The sequence below is a fragment of the Protopterus annectens genome, chromosome 8.part0, assembly GCF_019279795.1.
Source record: "Protopterus annectens isolate FY-2018-M chromosome 8.part0, PAN1.0, whole genome shotgun sequence".
In the NCBI taxonomy this organism is placed as follows: Eukaryota; Metazoa; Chordata; order Ceratodontiformes; family Protopteridae; genus Protopterus; species Protopterus annectens.
This window is the reverse complement of record NC_056741.1, coordinates 1,799,975,197-1,799,999,255: the sequence shown is the minus strand read 5'-3', so window position 1 is coordinate 1,799,999,255 and position 24,059 is coordinate 1,799,975,197. Positions and strand designations below refer to the sequence as shown.

The 24,059-nt window shown below is 39.0% G+C and overlaps 1 protein-coding gene across 1 annotated transcript in view; it reads left to right on the top strand.

Annotated features, from left to right (window-relative positions):
• CALB2 (calbindin 2) overlaps positions 1 to 24,059 on the top strand; it is an 865,351-nt gene that overhangs the window by 621,317 nt on the left and 219,975 nt on the right. Inside the window, exon 6 of the mRNA XM_044081296.1 lies at positions 14,929 to 15,006. Within this exon, the coding sequence (XP_043937231.1) occupies positions 14,929 to 15,006 (78 nt within the window). The remainder of the gene's footprint in view (positions 1 to 14,928; positions 15,007 to 24,059) is intronic.

Here is a 24,059-nt window from a genome sequence, read left to right as displayed (position 1 = left end):
ACTGAGAAACTGCTTTATCTAGGGGCATTGCTCTTAATACATTCCAGTTGTAATGAAGCAGGGCTGTGATTAATGTGTCTGTCAAATCTGGTTAAATTGTGTGCTTGTTTATAGACTATTTGTGTCAGAGAACCATGTTGCTGTCTTATTACATAGGCAGGAAGTTGACACTTATAGTATCGGGTAAGCAATGAGAAGATTTTATATTACAGGGTGTGTTTGTCAAAATCTAGTCCAGGGTGGATTGCCTTTTAGGGCTTTTGTTGATTCTGGTGGTGGAGCTTATTAGTTGGGTCTGGGGAGTAAAAATATAGATATGCATGGATATCATGACTTTTGCTGCAGATAACTTCTGAGATTAATGTTGAAAAGAATGAGGTTAGATGTATTACCTGATGGGAAAACTGCATTGGGAGCATTGGAAAATAATAGATTGGCCATGGTGGGTAGTTGATGTGTGGGTCCAGGGTTAGGTTGAATATCTCCACTAATTTTCACTACGGAAGTGGGGTGAGTAGAGGCATAGAGCCATTTGTACTAGTGTCTGACTTTCAGTACTGCTGATACTGTGCTATTCTTAACTTTAATGTATCTATAACAGAACAGATCTGAGCATATTTGTTGATATAGAGAAGGAGTGAGATGGAGAAAAAGAGGGTTTTGTGATGTAATGTATGTGTGTTTGTGGTGAAGTTGAGATATGATGTGGTAATATGGTAGTTATTGAGGTGAGTTAGGGTTGTGAATTGAAATGGTGAGAGCTTACAATGTTGGTAGAAAAAGATGAAGGTTTGGTAAGATGGTGCCCATGTGGTACATTAATGAAAAGAATTTTATGAGAAATGGAGAGCTAGAGGTGTGGTAAAGGGTGGAAAGATGTTTTCAATGTGGTATATAGATAGTTGCAACCATACAGAGTACTGCCAATTGCTGCTGCACAGCGAGCTGATCAGAGTAAATGTGCGTACTTTATAGCCACAGAAAACAATAATTCTTATGCCCTCTGGCCACAGTAAGCAACTACACTTTGAGAAAATCTGTGGAGTGACCTGAAGAGGGCAGTGCACAAGAGATGCCCTCACAATCTGACTGATTTGGAGTGCTTTTGCAAGGAAGAGTGGGCAAATTTTACCAAGTCAAGATGTGCCATGCTGATAGACTCTTACCCAAGAAGACTGAATGCTGTAAATAAATCAAAACATGCTTCAACAAAGTATTAGTTTAAGGGTGTGCGCAATTATGCAAACAGCGTATTGTACTTTTTTTATTTTTTATATTTATTCCCCTAACAGATTTGTTTGTTTTTCAATTGAATTGTACAGGCTATATGTCACATTAAAGGTGGGAAAATTTTTTGAATTATTTATTGTGGTCTCATTCTTTTATATCATAAAAACCTGGCATTTTAACAGGGGTGTGTAAACGTTTTATATCCACTGTATATATTCTGTGTATATTACTGTAATCACTATGTGTAACACTGTGTCTACTTTTGTACCAATTAATGTTTAATATTTTCTTTATCTATGTTCTTGTCAGAGCTTTTGTCCCCATGCCTCCACTAAAAATGCAATCTTTTAGGCCCAGTGGACTTTCTTGGTAAACAAATGCAGTAAATAAATAAAAACAATAAAATAAACTTACCCTAACGATAGATCCGTGTTGTCTGATTTTGATTTAGTTCAACATCCCTCTCTCCCTTCCGCCTCTTTCCAATTAACACTAATGAGCTTCTGGTGACCGGGTAGTTTTCTGGCACACCCTGTCTATGAGCAGTCTTTACTGACTGCTTCCCAGTTCTACCAGTTGTCCTGAATACTAGTTTAGCCTTGAATCAGGATTGATACATGTGTTATTAGGACCAACTCGGTCTGAGGTACTGAGGTGGAGTAGAGGGAATTATGGATAAGGGACGAGTCAGAACCCTGGAACTGAAAAGCTTCAGAGTCTGCCGAAGTTGGATCCAACTGGATCTGACAATTCATGGCTAATCCAGATGAAAGTCAGACTATGGATCTGTTATGTTAAGTACTTAAGTTTCATATCAGTTTGCTAATACATTTGTCATTCTGTTAGATAGCATAGTCATAAACACTTTATAACCATGATTTAAAATTGAAATGTGAGCACGGAGATATTGAATTTCCGCTTCTGCTGGTGTGGTGTGTACATGGATGGGTGGAAGTTTAGGTAAGTATGTATGTATAAGTGTGTTGGTTAGGGGCTTTAGCGTGTGCAAGTGTGTGTGGTGACTGTGATGTACGTGTGTGAGGGACTGTAAAATGTGTGGGTGCGAGTTTTGTTTGTGTGTCTGTTTGTGTGATCTAGAATAGAATATATAAGTAGGGGGTGTAGAGGGCGCAGCCCCCTGCTTATCTGTAGTGCAGAATAATTTATTTGATTGTGGAGGGGCAGCTGTGTGTGTTTATGTGTGTGCTGTATGTGTAGCATACCTTCGGGATTTTGAATTTCGTGGTTATGCGGTTTCGGAATTATGTGCTGTGGTTGGGTTTTCGGCTATGTAATTTCGAAATACTGAAATTCGGGAATTCCATATTTCGAGATTACATAGTGGACCCATATATATATATATATATATATATATATATATATATATATATATATATAATCCTTAATGTACTGAACATAAATACATGAATCAGCAGCAGGGATTCCAGGTTCCCCCCTCCCATGTAGAAATATTCTGATTTCTACCCTTCAAGTCTGTAAAAACACTCCACTCTAAACTGTAATTCTTGCCCTTACAGTCTCTAAAGAAGCATTCACCTGTTTATTTTTTTTCTTTTTCTATGTGATATATCCCCACTAACCTCCCAGTCTGTCTCTGACTCAACAATAGTTGACTTACTCTCTCTCGGCCCTCAGACAAGGTAATTTCTTAGGGCATCCAACTGTTAACATTAAAAAGGACTTTCCCTCCTTTAAAAAAAATAAAAAATAAAAGCATCAGTAACAAAAAAGGACTAGCATTATAGATGTGACTTCTGAGCAAATTATAGTTTATTTTTGAATTGCACATACCTTAATTGGCTCAGGTTGGCTCATCCCATTCATACAGCCTCACTCTGCTCCCCTACCATGCCCCCAATTCCCACACACCCCTGCACACTCTGAATTTATAGGTAACTTCCTTTACTAAGACCTTCTCTTCATCCACCCATTATCCAATAATTACATTCATCAGCATCATCTATACACGTCCTTCTACTTCCCACCACCCCAGCCCACCTGCCAGTTCAGTATCCACACCCATATCTCCTATTCATCCAACTCACACGCTCACCAAATATAAATACCTCCTCTAACTCCACAACCTGACTCCCACTATGTCTCACTACCCCCTGTCTCATCTTCACTATACCCTCCTGGGATTAACCTCCCTATTCACCTGTCTCTACATAGCCACCATCAGCACCTTTTATCTCCTCACAATCACTCACTTTATCCACCCCAAATCCCCCACCCTAACCCACATTACTATCACCCCCACTCACGCAAGCATATACCCACCATATACACCCAACCCCCCCATATACCATGCCTCTCCCATCTACCTCTTCTATCCATCTGAAAAGCAACCAAGTCTACAATTTCACTATTTAATTGTCCAAAACCTAAAAACTATCACCTGTATAACTACCCAGCTACTACTAGGAGGAGACATTCACCTCATCCCCAGGCCAGAAATCCCTATTAATAAGCCATGCAGCCATCACTATCCAGCTAAGTACAAACCCACCGACTTACTGATACTAAATATGAATACCCGCAGTATCATGAATAAAACAGAAGACCTTCATGCTGCCATCTCCTTATATAACCCTGATATTATTCTCATCACAGAGACATGGCTTAAATCACATATTAAATATAATTCCATCACCCAACCTGGGTATAATATTCTCAGGGCAGACCGGCCACATAAAAGAGGTGGAGGCTTACTCTACTTCACAGAACCAACCTAAAACTCCAACTCCTCCAAAAGGATTCCCCAAACTTCAACAATGCAGAGACTCTATTTGCAAAACTCTCCCTTAGCCAACATAAGCACCTAAACCTACTGGGTATCTATATACCCCTGGGTGACAACCTAACCACCCTAGAATCCATACTTCACAGGGCCTCATACTCCCTCCCTCAAGAAACTATTGTGCTAGGTGATGTAAACATTGACTGGAACACCATTGATTCTCCCACCCCCACCCACCACATTAACCTATATAACTTCACCCAACTTATAGATACTCCCACACACATTGATAAGGCCACAAAAAGAAAATCTATACTTGACTGGATCCTCGCAAATTAACCAAATACTGTCCATCAATGTGGCACCCTATCAAACTCTCTGAGCGACCACAGCCCCACTTTTATCCTCAGGCACAAATTTAAAATAATTAACTCTACCTCCCTTCTACAAATCCACTCTAACAAACATTTTCCTAGAAACCACTTCATAAGAGTCTTGCAACATTGCAACTGGTCTCCCATCAAAACCCTTTCATTAGACAAAGCAGTTGATTACTTCAACTTCACCTTCCTAAATATCCTCAACCAACTAGCCCTCTTAAAAATCAGGATATGTAGCAACCCCACCTATTGGCTCCAGAAAACCACAAAAGCCCTACTTAGAGCCAGGGATAAAGCCTGGAAAACCTGGCACCACACAAGGTTACCCGCAACTAGGCAAATCTTTCATGAGCTCCGGAACAAAGCAAAGCAAAAAAGCAAGTTAAGCTCGATAAACAAAATTACTATATCACTCAGCAAAACAAATACAGTACCAAACTGCAAAGATTCTGGGCAACAATAAAAAACATCCTACAGCCCAGAAGAACCAGCACACCTGCCCCCAATATAACAGGTACAGACCTGGACATAGCCTCCAGATTTAATATCTATTTCACCTCCTCAGTACTCAAACTCTTAAACATCATCACCTCCTCCAACACCCCCACAACCACCTCAGGCCAAATCAATACCATACCCTTCACACTTAAGTCTGTTCTTACCTCTAATATCCAAAAACTCTTAGCCAAACTCAAACCAACCACCCTTGCAGCCGATAACCTTCTTGCTGAATACCTCCAGATTGCATCCATAGCTATAGCCTATCCCATTTCACTTCTAATAAATAGATCTCATCACCAAACACACTGTTCCATCCCAGTGGAAAACCTCATGTATCATACCACTCCACAAAGGTGGCCCCTCCCTAGACCTTTCCAACTACTGACCAATTGTATTTCTCTCACCCCTCTCTAAGATCCAAAAAAGATGTATTCATCACCAGTCCCTCTTCTGTCTCCTCACCAACAACCTTCTCTCCTCAACCCAACACAGATTTTGCCCATCCCACAGCACCACCACTGCCCTACTCAAATTAACCAGTATTATAAACTCCCACAGGAATTTAGGTAAATTTGTCTCGACTACCTTCCTAGATTTATCCAAGGCATTTGACACAGTCTCACATAATAAACTACTGTCCTGTCTCTCTGACTTCAACCTTAACAACCCCACCCTCCTCTGGTTTAAAAGCTATTTAGATAACTGCCAACAATCCATCAAATGGCATAATTCTCTATCCCCCCACACCCAACCTCCTTAGGTGTACTGCAAAGATCAATCCTAGGACTCCTTCTTTTTAATATCTTCACAAACTAACTCCACTCGGCTACCTCTAAAGCCGACATAGTACAATATACTGACAACACACTTCTCATATGCTCTGCACCCAACATCCAACTTCTCCAACAAAAAGCCCAAGAAGCGTTCTCTGAAATAGAGAACTGGCTTAACAACTCACAACTCATACTAAATCCCAAGAAAACACAACTAATGCTATTCCACTCTACTAAAACGAGCAACCTTACCTTCTCTATACTCTCCACTAACAAAACCCTAATCACCCCGTCACTGAGGCTAAACTCCTAGGAGTTACCATTGACCAGCAACTCACATTTACAAAGCACATCAACAACCATCACTCACGTCCACAAAACGCTAGGTTCCCTCTATCGCTGTAAAAGTTATCTAACCACCGAATCTCAAATTACAATAGCCAGGACCCACCTCCTATCACTCTATTTTATGCATCCCCAATTCTAACTAATCTTTACAAAACTAACCTTAATAAACTTTCCATCTCTTACAACAAAATCGCTAGATTCGCTACCAGTACCAAATCACGATCCCACCACTGCCTTTCCCTATAAGCCTTGCACTGGCTTGAATTTCCAAACCTATTAAGGTACCATCAACTCAGCCTAGCTCATCTAATTCTGTACTATCCCAAGAAAACCCCTGACATGACTGGCATGCTGAACTTTTACAATCCAAATAGACAACTTTGGTCCTCCAACAAAGACTTAATCGAAACCATCACATGCAAAAACAACTCCAGGGAATCACTATTTGCCCATGAAATAGCAAAAATATGTTACAACCTTCCCCTTGACCTCAGACTACAAAACTCCACACCCTCCTTCAAAAGCCTACTTAAAACATACCTCTTCACCAACCATCTATGCAACTGTAATTGACCCCCTGAAGCCTCGCCCAGTCATTATTTCTACACCCAATCTGTCCTGGGCAACACAAACACCACCATCTAATTACACCTACCCATGTGTGAGCAATAACCTATATATGAGTGCATGTACATGTGTGTGTGTGTGTGTGTGTGTGTGTGTGTGTGTGTATATATATATATATATATATATATATATATATATATATATATATATGTGTGTGTATGTGTGTATCTATATTATATATATATATATATATATATGTGTGTGTGTGTGTGTGTGTGTGTGTGTGTGTGTGTGTGTGTGTGTGTGTGTGTGTGTGTACGTATGTGTATATGCTCTTACATGCACATTTGCTTGAATGTATGTATGGAAACGTAAACATTTATATACTCTTATTCAATTGTGAAATATCTTGCAATGCTCTACCAGGTTCTTATCTACTCTCATTGTATATTTTGTACACTTGTATTTTCAACCAATAGGGGAATATCCTCTTATTGTATACTAATGGCTGTAAAGTCTACAGTCTGTATGCTACTACTCTATAATGTCTCTCTTGTAAATTTTTCTTCTCTCTGTAAACTTATGGAGGTTTTCTCCCCAGGACTCCACTGAAAATGGACAGTTGTTGTCCAGTCAGACTATCCTGGCAAACAAATTTTAAATAAATAAAAAATAAATAAATGTCAACGTGAAATAGTTAACCCAGTATTAAACCGGTAATTTTTGGCCCAGAATTTTTCCACTGCTGCTCTGAACTCTTTCAGATATTTATCAGTATTTTTTTTTTTTTAAGTAAAACATTATTGTTATGTTTAAGCAACCAAAGAAGAATTTTTCATATTTATGATGCAATGTGAATATTCCTGCATTGATATTTTGTTAAAAAAGTTACATTGCCAAATGAACCTTCTTTTACAAAAATGCATTAAAGGCCATATACTGATTGCCTTTTAGAATCTCTGTGTCACAGTGGTATATGTGACATATTGCAGAACATATACAAAACTCCCCGGGCTAGGACTGAAATAGGTCCAATGAATCAGTGCTCCAGCCAGGTTAACAAATTCAAAATAAAAAAAAAATATGCCCTTATCTTGTCTAACCTATGGAAAAATGACAGTGACACTCAGTTCTGCTTAAAGTTGCTTTGCTATATCTGTTATTAATTCATAGATAAAGCAAAAATAGACCAGTCCAGTATCAAAAAAAGAAAGGAAAATTGTCTGATGTATGAGGTACGGGAAAAATCTGGTTAAATTTCATATTATCAAGTACCGCATTTGTAAGCCTGCATCTCCATTATATAGCACTCTCTTAACCATAATGTTTTCCTGTATTTGTGCATCAGATTTCTACATAATGGGTGTTGTCTGGTTCAGTTTCCACTTGGGAGTATGTTCTTGGTAAAATTTTCATGTTCTGGCAGTCTCCTCATAGGTTTTGCCAGAGTATTCAGTTTCCCCCCCATTGGCAATCCACCTCTCTGCATCTGTTGGAAATGTCCCCACTTGCTTCTAGGTGTATTTGTGGTAAACAGGTAAACGTATGTTTATGTGGGTTGTACAGTGGATTTGCATCTAATCTACAACTGATTTCTTACCTTCCTTGTTGGGCTAGGATCTAGCTTCCCATTACCCTAGACCGAAAATGAATGAAGGAATGTTTTACATTACATTTTTTGTACCTTACTGATGCAAATAAAATATTCCAATCCTGTTTAGAAGATGATTTTGTAGATGAACTAAAAGCATCACCTTTTATGTATTAAATAAGAAGATGTTTGTCATCAGAGAGACCCAATAGGTTTATATGCTAAACTTCATAGTTGTATAGATATAAAGCAAAAAGGCTGGTAAAAAAAGTTGTTAAACAGATTTCATTATTGTTTTTATGTAGCTATCTGTCCATTCATGGGAAACAAAGTATATTAATAAGTGCACCTCATTAAACAGCCAATATTCTTTTTCCAAAGCTGCACTTAGAAAGTGATTTTTATGCCTGAGGAGCAGGGTAGTTTATCTGATTCCTAGCCTTTGGAATACAAATGTTCAACTCTGTTCTGGTAAATCCGCCTCACATCCAGGAACCCTGTGTATCACAAAAAGTGAGTCACACAAGGAATTAAACTCTGAAGTTTTAGACTGTTTTATTACTCTTGCCTAATATTGTAACATTTAAGTGTTTTTAATTTTCATTTTTCACAAATAAATGTCAGTAAATAAGTAACATAAATAACAAGGAAGTGAAGTCAGAACTCTGCCTTAACTCTGAGGACAGATAACTTCTCGCATCTCTGTTGTGCTTTTTGTTTTTCCATTTTAGAGACAGTCCTACACTAATGGCATAAGTGTAGATGATGTATTTTCCTCCAATTACACCTATAAAACAGTTACTTAGTACACCAAATGCTCTCCTGCAGTTCAGACGCAGTGGTAGACCACATGAGTCAGGATTTCATCAGGAACGATCATTCTAGGTCAGAAGTCAGTGAAACTGTGCATATTTTTGTTCCTCTGTGTTCCATTCTGTGAATAGGTACTACTACTATCTGATAGGTGTTGTTGCTACCTCAAGTGGTTGTGTGTTTGTAGCTCAACCAACCACCACAGAAAGCAGGGTCATTGAGGCATGATGATCCTGCCCACCCCTCCAGCTACCTGTCCAGGCATTTCTCATTCACGGTGTTAGAACTTACTGTGCACCAGCCAACCATCAGAGGATCCAACTCCATCCACAAACCAGTGTCACATGCAGTGGCTGCCTTCCAATTAGTGGCCTACATTCAGTTAAGAAAAGAAAAAAATAGTGCCACTAGACCAAATTTATCTGAAAAGTGGTACTGTTATGCAAAGTGGTTTCATAAGTTAATGTGTAGAATTAGGGTTAGTACACAAGAGGAACACAAACACCTCTGCTTTACTTTAGTCATGTGTACTCATCCCAGATCCTAACTCTACAAATTAACTTATAAAAATCCATTTTCCTGCTGTACCACAGCACAAAATCACTTGGACACATATGCCACATCAAAAATGTACAACACTAAATCTCTTTCCTTACTGTAATAACTTTAACCTGAAAACACTCAAGCACACTTATACAAGTGAGTATGTACACACACACACACACACACACACACACACACACACACACACACACACACACACACACACACACACACACACACACACACACACACACACACACACACACACACACACACACACACACACTCCAACCCCAACACCAAAACCACTTGCCTTAAGACCCAAAACAAATCCAGCTCACAAACACCATACAACATTCAGTAAAGCCAGCAGGCAAGTATACCTAAGTATGATGCAAAAACACACCAGTTCATTTTGCCACTGAAAGCACCATTTGATAGAACAAGTATACTGTGTGTATATATATATATATATATATATATATATATATATATATATATATATATATACACACATTGGGTGTGTATGTATATGTGTGTGTAAAGAGAGAGAGACTGTGTGTGTGTGTGTGTGTGTGTGTGTGTGTGTGTGTGTGTGTGTGTAAGAGATTGTATATGTATATATATATATATATATATATATGTATATATATATATATATATAAGTGTGTGTCTGTTTTATATATCTCTTTTTATCCATATCTGTCTGCCTGTCTATGGTGAGTGCTCACATTGTTGACAGGTATTAGAGGTGGTACTACCTGTCAGGCTTCAGTTTGTTAAAGTGCATTCCAACAAAACACCATTCTATTGTAAAAGAAGATAACATACAACTTAAAAACACACCGCAGTATGTCAAACCCAACCAGGTGGGGGCTGCGCCACACATCCCCAACTATATATACCCACTCCAAGATCACACTACAGTGGGGGAAAGGGCAAATTTCCCCATGCTGACCAAGTGTCTATTCCCTGTAAAAGAAATCCGGTAATGTGAACATTCAGTTAATTCAGCATTCACTGTTGTCGTCTCGATCAAGTAAGTTTTGGTTAAATGACATTTCATTCTTTAGAAGTGAATCCATATTTTGTTTTTCTGCAGGTCCATTACCCCTTTTTACCTCTGGCTTGAATTTAAAATGTACTAAAAGGTCTAAGCTAATAATGATCCATTGGGCTTATCTTCTGTATTTTTTTAGGTAAGGATAGCAACACTATTTATCCACTGATTATCAAGATCCGGCCACACAGCTTGTGTGTCTCTGTGAAATGCATAGACCACTGTATCCAAGATCTTACAGTTCAGCATTAATAATGTATTCTTAGTTCTGTACATACTTTCAACTGTCACTGATATTTTGCCTCATTTTTTCTCAGTGCCTCATAAACATTTTGATTTTCTGGTAAATAACTCAGGATTATGGTAGGTCAGAATGGCAGACATTAGACTTTAATATTTCTTATTGCTCAGAAAAAGTGTTTCGGTACAATACCTGATGACCTATTAACATTTGTAAGTGAATTAAAGTGATATTTAAAAACTGTCCCTGATTTTGCCCCTTTTTCTCCCCATTATTTTTGCCTTTCCCTGATTTTTGAACAAAGAAGTTGAGAGCTGTGATTCTTCTACATCTATATTTCTCTGCATCCATTTAGAAATAAGCTGCCAACTACCCAGAGAGCTATGAAGGTCCTGTTGAGCACTGTCCCAGCTTCTGGAAACCTGTAGAGTCCGCATGGATTCTCTAGATCATAAGAGTTATAGTCCTGACACTTATTTTAGTGGATTAGACCAGCTGGTGGAGAGGGTGTACATTAGTGCACCAGAGAAGTTCAAACATTCATGTGTGAGGACTGGAAATACAGTCTGTTGAACCACCATAGATGTGAAAACGTTATTGTAAGGTAGTGGAATGGAGGTAAAGAGAATATCAGTTCACACTGGGATGAGCAGCTTGTGATACTAGGCTGCTGCACCCCCACACCTGCCACAATCGTTTCAGCATTCTTTTCTTTATGTGAAAATATTTTTTTTTATTTTAAATAATTTAGAAGTACCTTGTTTCGGCTGATTTTGCCAGCTCTTGGAACTTCCACTGTGCTTATGTGCGAGTTTTGTACTGTTATTGTTTACTATTTAGTTACTTCTTTACATCTATATTAGGTATAGTTCAAAGAACTCACCCAGAATTCATTGCGGATTTGACCACACATGTTTTACTGGAGGACCAGGCTGCTTGTCATATGATCGCAGCTTGTATGCATAAGTGAAGTGGCTACTGTACTGAAGTTGGTAAGAGAGGGAACATCCTAGAGGAAATAAAAGCTGAGGAGTTCCCTTCCTGCTCACTTTGAAAGAAATTTGTATAGATATGATTATCATATGTGCAAGAACAATGTAGCAGGGGCTATTTATTTTCACCTGCTTCTTGGAAACACCCAAGACCACTTATTTTATTTACTTATTTTTTTATTTTTATTTGCATTCTACAGCAGGTGGTGTCTTTCCAGTGGGTCAGCTTAGCTGGTAATGATTAGTAGTTAAAGGTTGTCTTACATTTTTTTTTAATCCTGGTAATGTCAACCAGATTACTTAGGTATGTAGGCTATGCAGTGAATTTTAGGAGCTGTTTGTGGTTGTGGATTAATATATGTTTTTCTGTTATCCTGACAGGGTCAACCAGATGCTAGGTAGGCAGTGTATTTTGTAGATATATATTTTTTTAATATCCTGGAAAGTCAATCCAGATACTTTAGGAAAACAGGCATTAATTAGGTGAAGGGTGCTGTTTGTGGATGAAATTATTATTATTATTTTTTAATCTAATAGCTCTTATTTTTTATTTACCCTGCCAGGGTCAAACCAGACACTATAGACAGTCAGTGGGTAGGGGGATGTTTGTGGGTAAAACTGCTATATTCTTTTTTTCAAAAATAAGTAATTCTGGCAAGGTCAAACAAGCTATTTATGTAGGTTAGCGATGGATATGGTAGCTGTTTATGGATGATTTTTTTATCTAATATCCTTCTTCTTCTGACTTTTTCCTGGTTAGGGGTCACCACAGTGGATCATCTGTCTGCTCATAACTGGCAGTGGAGTTTTACAGTGTTGAGTTGCCAGCCCGGTCCCCAACCTTCCACAGAAGGGACACACTCACACCTGTGGCCAATTTAGAGTATCCAATCCACCTACTACATGTCTTTGGGATATGGGGGGAAACCGGAGCACCTGGATGAAACCCACACGACCACAGGGAGGACATGCAGACTCCGCACAGAATGCACCCCAGCCGAGAATCGAACCGGAGAACCTCTTGCTGTGAGGCACCATTGCGGCCGCCCCTTTTTTATCTAATATCCTAGCAGAGTCAAACCAGTTACATTAGGTAGGTAGTTGGTATGTGAGCTGTTTGTGGATGCAGTAATTGGCTGTGCTATTTTGTTGTTGAAACTCTAGCTTTGCTGGACTAATGTGTATTTGGGTGACATAAGATCATTTACCAGTACTGACTACTGTTACCTGAAAAACACATTAATGTAAGTATTGTAGTCTTTTTTTTATTTTAAATCTTGTAGGTTCAAACCAGGCACTGTGGATTGGCAATGGAGATGGGTGATGTTTGTGAATGAAATGAATGGCACTGCTGTTTATTGTTGTAATTTGGCTTTTTAGGGCCAAGGTGCACTTGGGTGAAATAAGACGGACCACAGACTCTGAGCTCTGGCTACTGTTTATGTGAAAAAAAACTCATTAATATATCTTTATTTATGTGGTGTTTTTTTTCTTTTTTTTTAACCTCACTTGTTCAAACCAAACACTGTGAATGACAAAGGTGACGGTGGCTGTGTGTGAAGTAAGTGAGTCACCCTGCTGTTCACTGTTGCAGTTCTGGCTTTGCAAGATTAATGTTCATTTGGGTAACGTGACTTGGCATATAAGCTGTGACTACTGTTTCTGTGCAAAAAAACTAAATCAATGCACCACCAGTAATGTTATTTTAATCATGGCAGGGTCAAAGCAGATCATTTAGGTGGGAAATTGAAATGGTGGCTGTTTGTGGATGAAATGATCGGCCTTCCTGTTTTGGTGTTGTAACTCTGGCTTTGCTGGGCTGAGGATATATTTGGGTAAATTAAGATCTGACCACAAGCACTGAGCTCTGGCTACTGTCTATGTGAAAAATACATCAATATAACCTGTCATCTTTTCTATTTTTTTATAAATCTTGCAAGTTCAAACTTGATACTATGGGTGGGCAGTTGGGGGGGGCTGTTTGTGAATGAAATGACAGGCACTGTTTACGGTTGTAATTTGGCTTAGCAAGATTAATGTGTATTTGGGTTAGGTGAGGTGGCATACAAGCTGTGACTGCTGTTTGGATGCAACCAAACTAAACTAAAGCAACCATTACCGCTGTAATTTTAATCTTAGCAGTGTCAAAACAGACACTTCAGGTGGGCAATTTGTATGTTGGCTGTTTGTGGATGAAATGATTAGCCTTCTGTTTTTTGTTGTAATTTTGGCTTTGGAGAACTAATATGTATTCAGAATTATAATATTGTCCCACCTCATTGCAGTTAGCCATGACACATTTAGTTGCCTCCTGCAGCCCCCTATTGATCCGAAGTTTCCAGCCTCCACTGCACATTGGATGATACAAAATTGCAATATAAGGACTAGAATATCTGGAAGAGGAGGAGCTATGATTGAGAAGGATATGTGGCATATACCATGAGATTGCAGACAGTCCATGATGCTTACTGCTGTAAAGATAATACACCGGGATATTTGGCTTGCCTTCTACATATGTATCTTTCTGATGGATTAAAACATGGGATTGTTCACAGGCATTCCTCTGGTTGCTTTCATATGTTCTAATATGTGTACTACATTTATATAGAAACCTAGTTCTACATATGACTGCATGTTACTTGTCCACATCAAAGCCAGTGCATGGTTAAAACAAACCAAAGTATGCACATGTACAACCATTACTCAGAACAATGATGTATTGCAACAGTTAATAAATGGAGACCACCTTTCTAAACTGTAGCAAGATTTCATTTATCTGAATGTTGTTTTTGTTTGTTGTTATCTAGAAATGGGTCAAGCCTCAGGAACTTCTATGCAAAGAAAGACTCAGACCTTTTACATATCTGTTTTGAATCCCACCTCCTACACCCAAAAGGTTGATTATAGTTCATTCTTTGATACCCTGCTTTATACATGCAACAAGTCTAAGCACAACCTATCATGTGTGAGTCTAGGGATGTAGATACAGAAGATTGTTATTTTTATAATTTAATTATATTAATTTCTCATCATTAAACAGCAAATATTGCACTATAGTGCTGTAAAGTCCATTAAATGGCTTTCTGCATTACTAACTAAATATTTAATAGACATATTTTGTTTTGCAGGGTTTCTTATCAGACTTGTTAAAGAAGGCAGAGAGGCGCTGTGATGGGCCGAAGCTGTCAGAGTACACACAGATAATAGTAAGTAGGCATTTTTTCCTCACACTAATTTTATCATTACATCAGAACTACTATTTTGCTAAGAATACAAGCAGGACACCTTACAGAGAACTTAAATGTGCCCTCCCACCAGTGGGCTCAAAGCAAAACAACAACATGCAATAGACCATTGAGCACAGAAAACTGATTAAACTTGTGATGCCGTGCACTGGCCCAGCAATCAAGGAGCCTCAATCCTCACCACTAACACCAGTAAGGGGTGTCCATATAGGGAAAGGATAATAAATACATACACAGTAAAGTACAATTTCCCTTAAGAGCACACAGAGATCACAGTCAGTCTGGGGCTGGTTTCTCCCTTTCCCTCCAGGTCCCCAATAAGACTCCCCACTGGCACAACTATATGGTCCAGATCTCAGTCAGCTGAGCAAGCTAAAACCTCCAGCACCCTCTCTGTTGAACCAGTGCTTCGTGTCCCTGCCCAGGTAGCTGACACACACACACACACACACACACACACACACACACACACACACACACACACACACACTTTGAGATAAGAGTTTATACAACCACACAGACACTCCTGGGGAAGGTTGGCACAGGTTCTCCAGCTGTGCCACTTTTACCCAGACTATATGGTAGAAATCACTGCCACCACCCAGCTAATATTTATCAGCTGCTCAAAGGCCCTTAAAAGGGTGTCCAATTATTACTGTGCAATATTATTATCTAAATGGTAAGTGTGGCCTAACAGTTAAGACTTATTTGAAGTGACTTGGTATAGCATCACTATATACAGGCAATGTACTCTAGAGCTTAAATTAACTCTACATAAAACAGACTCAGTTGAAAGGTTTAAAAATATTTAATAATTAATAAAAACACAAGATAATATTTCTTACCACACAGTGCTAGTCAAGAGTTCAGAGATTACAGAGAAATACTTAAAATAATACCATAGAAAAGTTCTGACATCACAGAAAAACAAACTAGTCTAATCTTCCTATTTCCTAGCTATATCTAAGAGAAAACACAGTTCTAAATAACTTACGTATAGAAACAGGCAGTGCTGGTGAGCTGAATGTTCTCAAGACAAAATACTCAGAGCTCTCTCATTCGCTGTCTTTAACTTGATAACACAGAGCTGCTTCACATGACATCATTCTTCACACTTCTCTGGTGTTCCCAGGATAACAGAAACTACATTTACATTCTTTACACCTTTTCAGAAACCAGAGCAATAAAGGACATTTATACATGCAAATTCTATCCATTAACTCTGATCTTAAAACAATAGGCAGAATGCCTCCCTCTAGACATATCGGCTCCAAATTTTAACATCAAAGACAGTCATGAAATGCTTGACTTAGCTTTCTTGCAGCAGAGTGCACTGTTGTTACATTTTTGCAGTTCAATATCCAATGCAGTCTTTTCACATTTAAGAGAACAAGCCTGTGGCTTACATTATTTGCAAATGACAGAATTATCTACAAAATTCTATCTAGGCTGGCAGCCTTTACCTGTCTTCACAAAACTTTCAAACAATGCTGAGTTATTAATCAGCAAATAAAACCTTGTTATAGCCAAGAACTTGATGTTCAGACCTTGAGGTTCATACTGTGTGCTTCACGGAAGCAGTCAATATTTCCTGTAGTTATTTGGTTATTGGGCCTTAAATGATTAGAAGAAAGTGAAATAATAATAGAAGTGGTCACTGAAGGTCAGCTCCACTATGCCAAGGTTGGGGAGACGGTTAAGTCCTGCCACAGGAGCATCACCTGGGAGATGGCCCCCTACTGCACTCCAGTGCACAGGGCCTTGGGGGCTGCAGATATGGGAAAGGAGTACATGGATTCCCACTAAGCATTACGAGAATGAGGAGGTAAGCACCTGTAAGCAGTTCACAGTGTGCCCAGACATTTTAATCCACCTGCCAGCTGACACATGAAGGACTAATAAGAACATAAATAGAAACTATAAACTTTATGCAGCATCCTGGACACTATCCCCAGCTCTTTTGTTCCCCTTCTGGAGTCTCCAGCAGTGGAGATGAATGGATGGCCAGTAAGAAATATGGCTGGAGGGTTACACAAGGTGAGGTGTTAAAATAGAAAATTAAAAACTATGTAAATCATTTAAAGTGCATTAAGCCCATCATGGCATAACTTTTAAGGATTTAAAACCACTTTGAAGATCAGCACTCAATTCTTTTGGCCTTCTAAATGTTTTATTGTCTGTAGAAAATTGTAACCTGTTAGTTATTTAAATAGTCACAGGGTTCAGCTCGCTGCATCCTTTGCTCTTTACCACCCTCTTACATCATCAGACAACTGCTATGTAGTAAATGAAATCTAAATGAAATAAACCTAACTCCTTTCTCTGTCATTTGTGAGTCATTTCGTAGAGACATGTAATCCACACATAAATCTTTCCACTAAAGAAAATGCTTACCAGGATTGCGTAACTGTTCATTGCCTCTTTTCAATGGAAGCCTTGGGAGAGAAGGTCCACCTAGAAAGCATGACAAAACTGAAAAAGTCATTGCTGGTAAAATGTCTAAGAAATTCTAGCCATATGTCTAGGCATTGTGTTGGAACAATATAAAGCATTAAATATATGGGCACAATCTGTTTGAGAGTGATCATGTAGATGCAATCTTATATACACTGATTATCCATAAGATAGCTCCACTTAAATTTACCCAGATACATGCAGGTGAAAGATATGTATGCACAAGTAAACTATACTTGAGCATTTTGCAATCCCCAGGAGTTTTCCTCATACTTAGGGTTCCATTGCAGAATACTTATAGGTGGATTAAGGAAACAGGTCAAACAATGCTGCTGTCAGAATTTGGTCATAGAATACATTATGTTTTCAAAAACTGATCAGCTGCATGTCTAAAAATTGTTCTGTTGGAAAAGTTAGGAGGTAGAATTATTTTATTATTTATTTTATTTACATTTGATTACTGGGAAATTCCAACTGGATGCAGGTCCTTTTTCAGCGGATACCCAGGAAGAAAAGCTCCACATCATGTACATGATAGAGATACAAAGTTGCAGCAATAGTAATCAGCACTACAGGTTGTTGGCTTTAGTACAATAACAAGATATTTATTACCAACAGTATATACAGTAAATGTTGCAAGTTAAGATAGCTTCTTGTCATTTATAAAATTAGTAACAAAGTTGTCAGACAAGATCTTAAAGTATGTAAAGACAACTAGCTAATTCTGACTGTGGTTAGTAGTGGCGGTAGTATAGTTGGGTTAAGAGTCTAGGTGGGGAGGTAAGGGTGGGGGTGTTAGTCTGGATTAGAACAAGGACAAAGCTAGTGCAAATTTAAGTGGAATTTGAGCACAGTCTTGAAAAGGCTGCTGGAAGGTAGAGTAGTTATAGAGGGTGGAAGATTGTTCCAAAGTTTAGATATGGTACATGAAAATATGGCTTCTCCTGCTGAGTTTTTGGGTTTGATAACAGTGAGTTGATTTTTGTTGCTTGATCTTAGGGGCCTAGTGGAGTGATAGGGTTGGAGAAGGGTTTGAAGGGAAGGGATGTTATGGGGTGGTTAATAAGTTTATGAGCAAGGGTGAGTTGATTAAAGTGAAGGAGTTGTGAGAGTTCTAGCCAGTTTAGTTCTTTAAGGGAGATAGAATGATGGCTGTGGTAGGAGGTTCCAGTAGCAAATTTAGCAATTTTGTTGTAACAAGCATCCAGCTTGTGTAGGTTTGTCTGAATAAGGTTGGTAAGTATGGGGGATGCATAGAGTAGGGTGGAGATTAGCTGGGAATTGGCTATGGAGATTCTAGCTGCCTTGGTTAGGAATTGACGGCTTCGATATAATGCACCAAGTTTCTTGTGAACTTTTTTTATTGTGAGAGATATGTGGGTGTTAAATCTAAGTTTGCTGTCTATTTCCACACTGAGTAATTTTGTGTGTTCTAATGGAGAGATGATGGTATTGTCTTTGGTGAGAATGTTGAGGTGGGGGGTGTTTTGGGTGGCTTTGGAAGGTTGGAACAGGATAAGTTTTGTCTTACTTGGGTTGAGTAGGAGCTGAGCATTGGATAGCAAGCTTTCTACAGGAGAGAATTATTCCTGTGTGATTTGTTGTAGTTCTGTTAGAGTGGGGGCAGAGCAGATAAGAGTAGCCATCTGCATACTGTATAAGAGATGCTTGTGTGGTGGCAGTATGTAGGTTGTCAGTGAAAAGTGAGAATAGCAGAGGGCCAAGGATAGACCATTGGGGAACTCTGAGAGTAACTGGGAGGCGAGGTGATAGGTTATCGTCCCAGATTACTGGTTGCTGGCATCCGTGTAGATAGCTGTGGAACCAGTTACAGGCTAATTGTGAGAAGGAGCGGTTGGAGAGAGTAGAGAGTAATATATCATGAAGATACCATGTCAAAGGCCTTTGAGATATCTAGAAATATGGCATTAGAGAAGAGGCCATTGTTTTTGTGATGAAGTATAGTGTTGATGAAGGAGAGCAGAGTGGAGGTAGTGGTGTGATATGGCCTGAAACCATGTTGGGTTTTGGAGAGGAGATTATTAGCTAGGAGGTAGTTGGAGACCTGGGTGTTGATACATTTTTCAAGTATCTTGGAGAGAGGGGAGAGGATCGCAATGGAGGGCAATTGGAGAGGTCGGTGGAGGGAGTGCCTTTGTGGAGGGGAATGATGTGGGATATTTTCCATATCGAGGGAACATAGCCTTCTGTTATGTAATGGTTGATTAGAATTGAAATTGGGTAGGCTAGTGTATCAGCTGAAATTTTCAAGTATTCAGAGGGGAGGTTGTCAGCTGCGAGTTTGGTGGGTTTAAGTTTTGAAAATAGTCTTTTTATGTTGGAAGTAGGTACTGAGGTGAAGAAGAAAAGAGGAGTGGGGGTTTAGGGTTAGGGGTTGGGGGGCTGTTGTGGGGAAGTGTTGTTTGTTTAGAGATGTTATAATTTCAGTGAAGTGTTTGTTGAAGGATTCAGCAATACTGATGGAAGAGGGGGGAATGGACGGCTGGGGGGTATCAACCTTCCCTGGGTGAAGGATAGTGTTAATAGTGGACCAGAATTGCTTAGGGTTGTGGTTGGTAGAGATTAGGGTGTATTTATAGTAGAGGGATTTGTCTAATTTTATTTGCTTTTTGGCTTTATTGTGGAGTTCAAGGTATGATTGCCTATCTGAGTTATTTTCTGTTAGTCACCAGTGTTCTCAGGCCTTATCTCTGCATTTCATTAGGGTTCTTGTGGTCTTTTGTAACCACGGGGCACACCTGGATCTGACTTTGGCATTTCTTACAAGAGTATTGGTGTTTAGGATGGAGAGGAAGGTACTGTTGAAGAAGTGGACAGCCTCATCTAGGTTGAGGTATTTTAGTGGTGACCAGTTATTTTTTTGTAGGGAGGAGATGAAAGAGTTGGGGCTGAAGTTGGACTTGTTCTGTATTTGCCTGTGGATAATGGGCCTGAGACTGTTTTTGTGGTGCCGAATTAGGAAAGTGGGGGAGTGGTCACTAAGACTGTCAGGTAAGCAGCCTGCTAGGTAAGAGTGAGGGGCTTTGTTGACTAGGATTCAGTCAAGTAAGGTATGATTGTTAGGATTTTTGTTGATTCAGGTAGGGGATTGGATGAGTTGAGTGAACTCACGGAGATTAAGGTGAATGGTTGGGAGAGTGTTATTGCAGGATAGCCAGTTGATGTTAAAGTCGCTGAGAATGATGGTTTCCTGGGGTAGAGATAGAGTAGCCCAGCTCAAGAGATTTTCTAGGGGTGTAATATTTTTCCCTGGTGAGAAATACCATCCTATGATATTGATTGTTTGGTTTGGGTTTAGTTTGAGATTGGCAAAAAGGATTTCTTCATTGTTGTGGTGAGGGACGGATGTGTTCAGGAGTTGAATATTGAGGTGGTGTTTAAATATCAATGCTACACCACCTCCTTTTTTGGACAATCTGTCTATGCAAAGGATGTTGTATTCAAGTGGAAGTATTTCCTCACTTTTGATGTGAGGTTTGAGCCAGGTTTCAGTTAGGAAGAGAGTATCTGGGGAATATATGCTTATACTGGCATGTAGTTCTTGGATTTTATTGCATATGCTACTGAAGTTTAGGGACATTATAAGTAGGTCTGTTTTTTTTTTTTTGTTGGCCAGGAGTTGAGTTGTGGGGGGGTGCTTGGACTAGGGTTTGTGATTGGGTTGGATTTGGGAGGACCAGGGTTTGGATGGATGTCTCCAGCGAGGGCTAGTTTATAGATGGTATTTAGGATATGTTTTATATACATAGTAAATTGCTTATGGTATCTTAGGGATATTTTATTTTTGAGTGTGTTAGGTGCTTGGTAATGGAGTGTGTGTATTGGGAGGATGTTTTTGGTGGCAGGGGTTGTGTAGTTATAGTGTAAATGTTTTGAGGGAGGGTGTTGAGAGAGTACAGTGGAAGTTGTTGGGGCATGTGACTGTAGAGTCTTGGTAGGATGTAATGTGAGTTAGAACTATGCAGGTTAGAAATGTTATTATATTAAGTAGTAGCATGATTGTGTTGGATGTAGGGGGAGGGAGTGACTAGTAGTGTAGCCTAATTGGTGGTAATTAGGGCTGGGGTTAAGGCTAAGAATAAATGTAGAGGTACTGAGGGCAGGTGTGACTAGGGGGTAGGGAGGGGAGTGAAGTGAGTGTAGCGAACAGAGCGGGCTAGAATTCCCCAGGCTAAAGATTGCAGGGGTAAGTGTCTAAATAGCCGTAAGTGTCTAAATAGCCAAATTGTTAGGAGTTATTAGAATCTAGTAGGGAAAAACAATCTATAGACCTGATTTCAGCTGTGTCCTTTCTGGGTAGATACCTAGTTTGAAGCAGACAAAAAGTGGCAGTTTAAGTACCTATTTTACAAGTGGGCAATTCCAGTGTATCTACTGGGTTACCTTTTTTTCACCTAAAGCTTTATCTTGGTTTACTGATAACTAAAAAGAAAAAGTTTAACTGGGGAATGCATTTACAGCTGATGGGGGTGGGGAGCAGCTGCTATCCCTGGCCATGGGTAGAGCCAGTTATTTCTGCTTTAGACCAGGTAATTTCTACAGTAGCAGGCTAAGAGGGAAATATAGCTAGACACCTACAGTAACATATTATCTTTTTAAAGCCCTTGAGTCCTTCTGGCTGGTTTCTTTACTCCAGATGCGGCCAGTGGCCAAGAGTTCAGCAAGTGGGGGACTGAGAGAGAACCCGTTCGCAGGGACAGTGGTCACTAAATGAAAAGATGAAGACAAAAACAATTATTACGTTAAGGTCTCTGAAAGGGGAATAAGAGAGAAGTGCTGTAAAAAAGTAACTGAAATAACAAATTATCACCCAGGCAGGAAGGGTACTGGGTTTATGGTATATGGCAATAAGGGGCATCTAAGTTTGATATTGTACAAGTAAAGTGATAATGTTTCTATTGGAAACTAGCACATAGGAGTACTGCACTGAAAGCTTTTATCAGTTTTTGATTCTAGAAAAATAAATAGTGATAACTTCAAATAAATGATATAACGGATATATGCTGCCCAGTGATTAAATAAAATAAGCAAAGCATGGTGTGTAATTCTTCTATGTTATATGTCATGACTCTTTGGTATTGCATTATTAGTTAAACTCTTAAAGGTCATTCTGCAGCATCCATTACTTTTTAAGGTGCTTATCAAAAGTCTCCTTAAACACATCCCTGTAAATATTCTTTCCCTAACATACAGTTGTTGCCATTTGGAAGCAGTATTGATATTTGAAAACCCAACCTGAACTGACGTCTAACCTTAATTACTCATGTTACTTGTTTCAGAGGTAAGTACTAGATAGTCTGTCTGCAGACCATTACAGGCCTGTTCAATAACTTATATTCAAAAGTTCGGTTTAGCCTAAAGGAGGGAAGTACAAAATAGACCTGGAGTGAATTTGAGGCTGCTCATCCCAATATTTTATTTTATCTTGAAAGTATCTACTTGACACTTAATAGAAGCTTGTTCCAGAAGTTGAGAACACAATGGGATATGACTGTATCAAGTCAGTGTGCCCAGATTTTCACAGAATGTCCAGATTTTTGCCTCACATTTTTGATCTGTTCCTCATAAAATTTGATTTTCCGACAACTCAGAGGTTTAAGGTTACTAAATAATGATATAATTGAATTCCAGACTTTATATTATTCCAGAAATGCATAACAACACAAACCCTATTATTCTAACAACTTTCTAAATTTCTAAGAGCAATATCTGCAATTTGTCCCTGATTTTGGGACTTTATTCTCCATTACTTTTTAGTTTTGTCCAGATTTATTACGCTTAGAGTTTGAGAAGTATGAATGCATCTTATTTATTTGTCATTGAAAACAAGATCTGGGAGCTACCTAAATATGAGGAAACATGTAGCTCACCCTGTCCTCAGAAGGGAAACCCTAAAATAAAACACAAGAGATACAAAGCTACTTCTGAGAAGGAACTTTGTGTAACTTCAGAGTTAACCAGTCTCCTTTACCCTGGGAGGAGTGAAGACAGGTAAACCAGCTACAGAAGGAAGCCAAAAACAGGAATGCCACTAGGTAAAAATCCAAGTTAGTGCAATGTTTAGCAAAGAATGCTCTGAACTCTCAATCGAAGTTAAAAACTTGTTATTGTGCAGATGGTTGAGTACTTCATTATATTCAAATAAAACATGCAGGCATTCAGCTTACATACACTTGATAACAATGGGCTTAGGAGTGTGCCAGTTGTGGTGACCTCTCATTGGCCAGAAGCTTGCAAATTTCAGATTGTTCAAGAAGTCTATCCCTTAACTTGTATATCAGGCAGTTCTGACCAATTAGCTGTGCTAGTGTACCTGACATGGTGACAAACCCTTCTTAACATTCACAAGTGGCATACAATTAACATCATTAGTTGATGTCTGTAAGTATAAGTTTACCAATTACCAATCTATTGTATTAGCTAAAAAATCTGGTTGGTCTCACTGCTTTTGAATAATCTTCTTCAGATCCATCATTAAAAAAACATACACTCTTAAATGAGAAGTATAAAGAGTCATTATGGAAATGTAGTTCTAACAA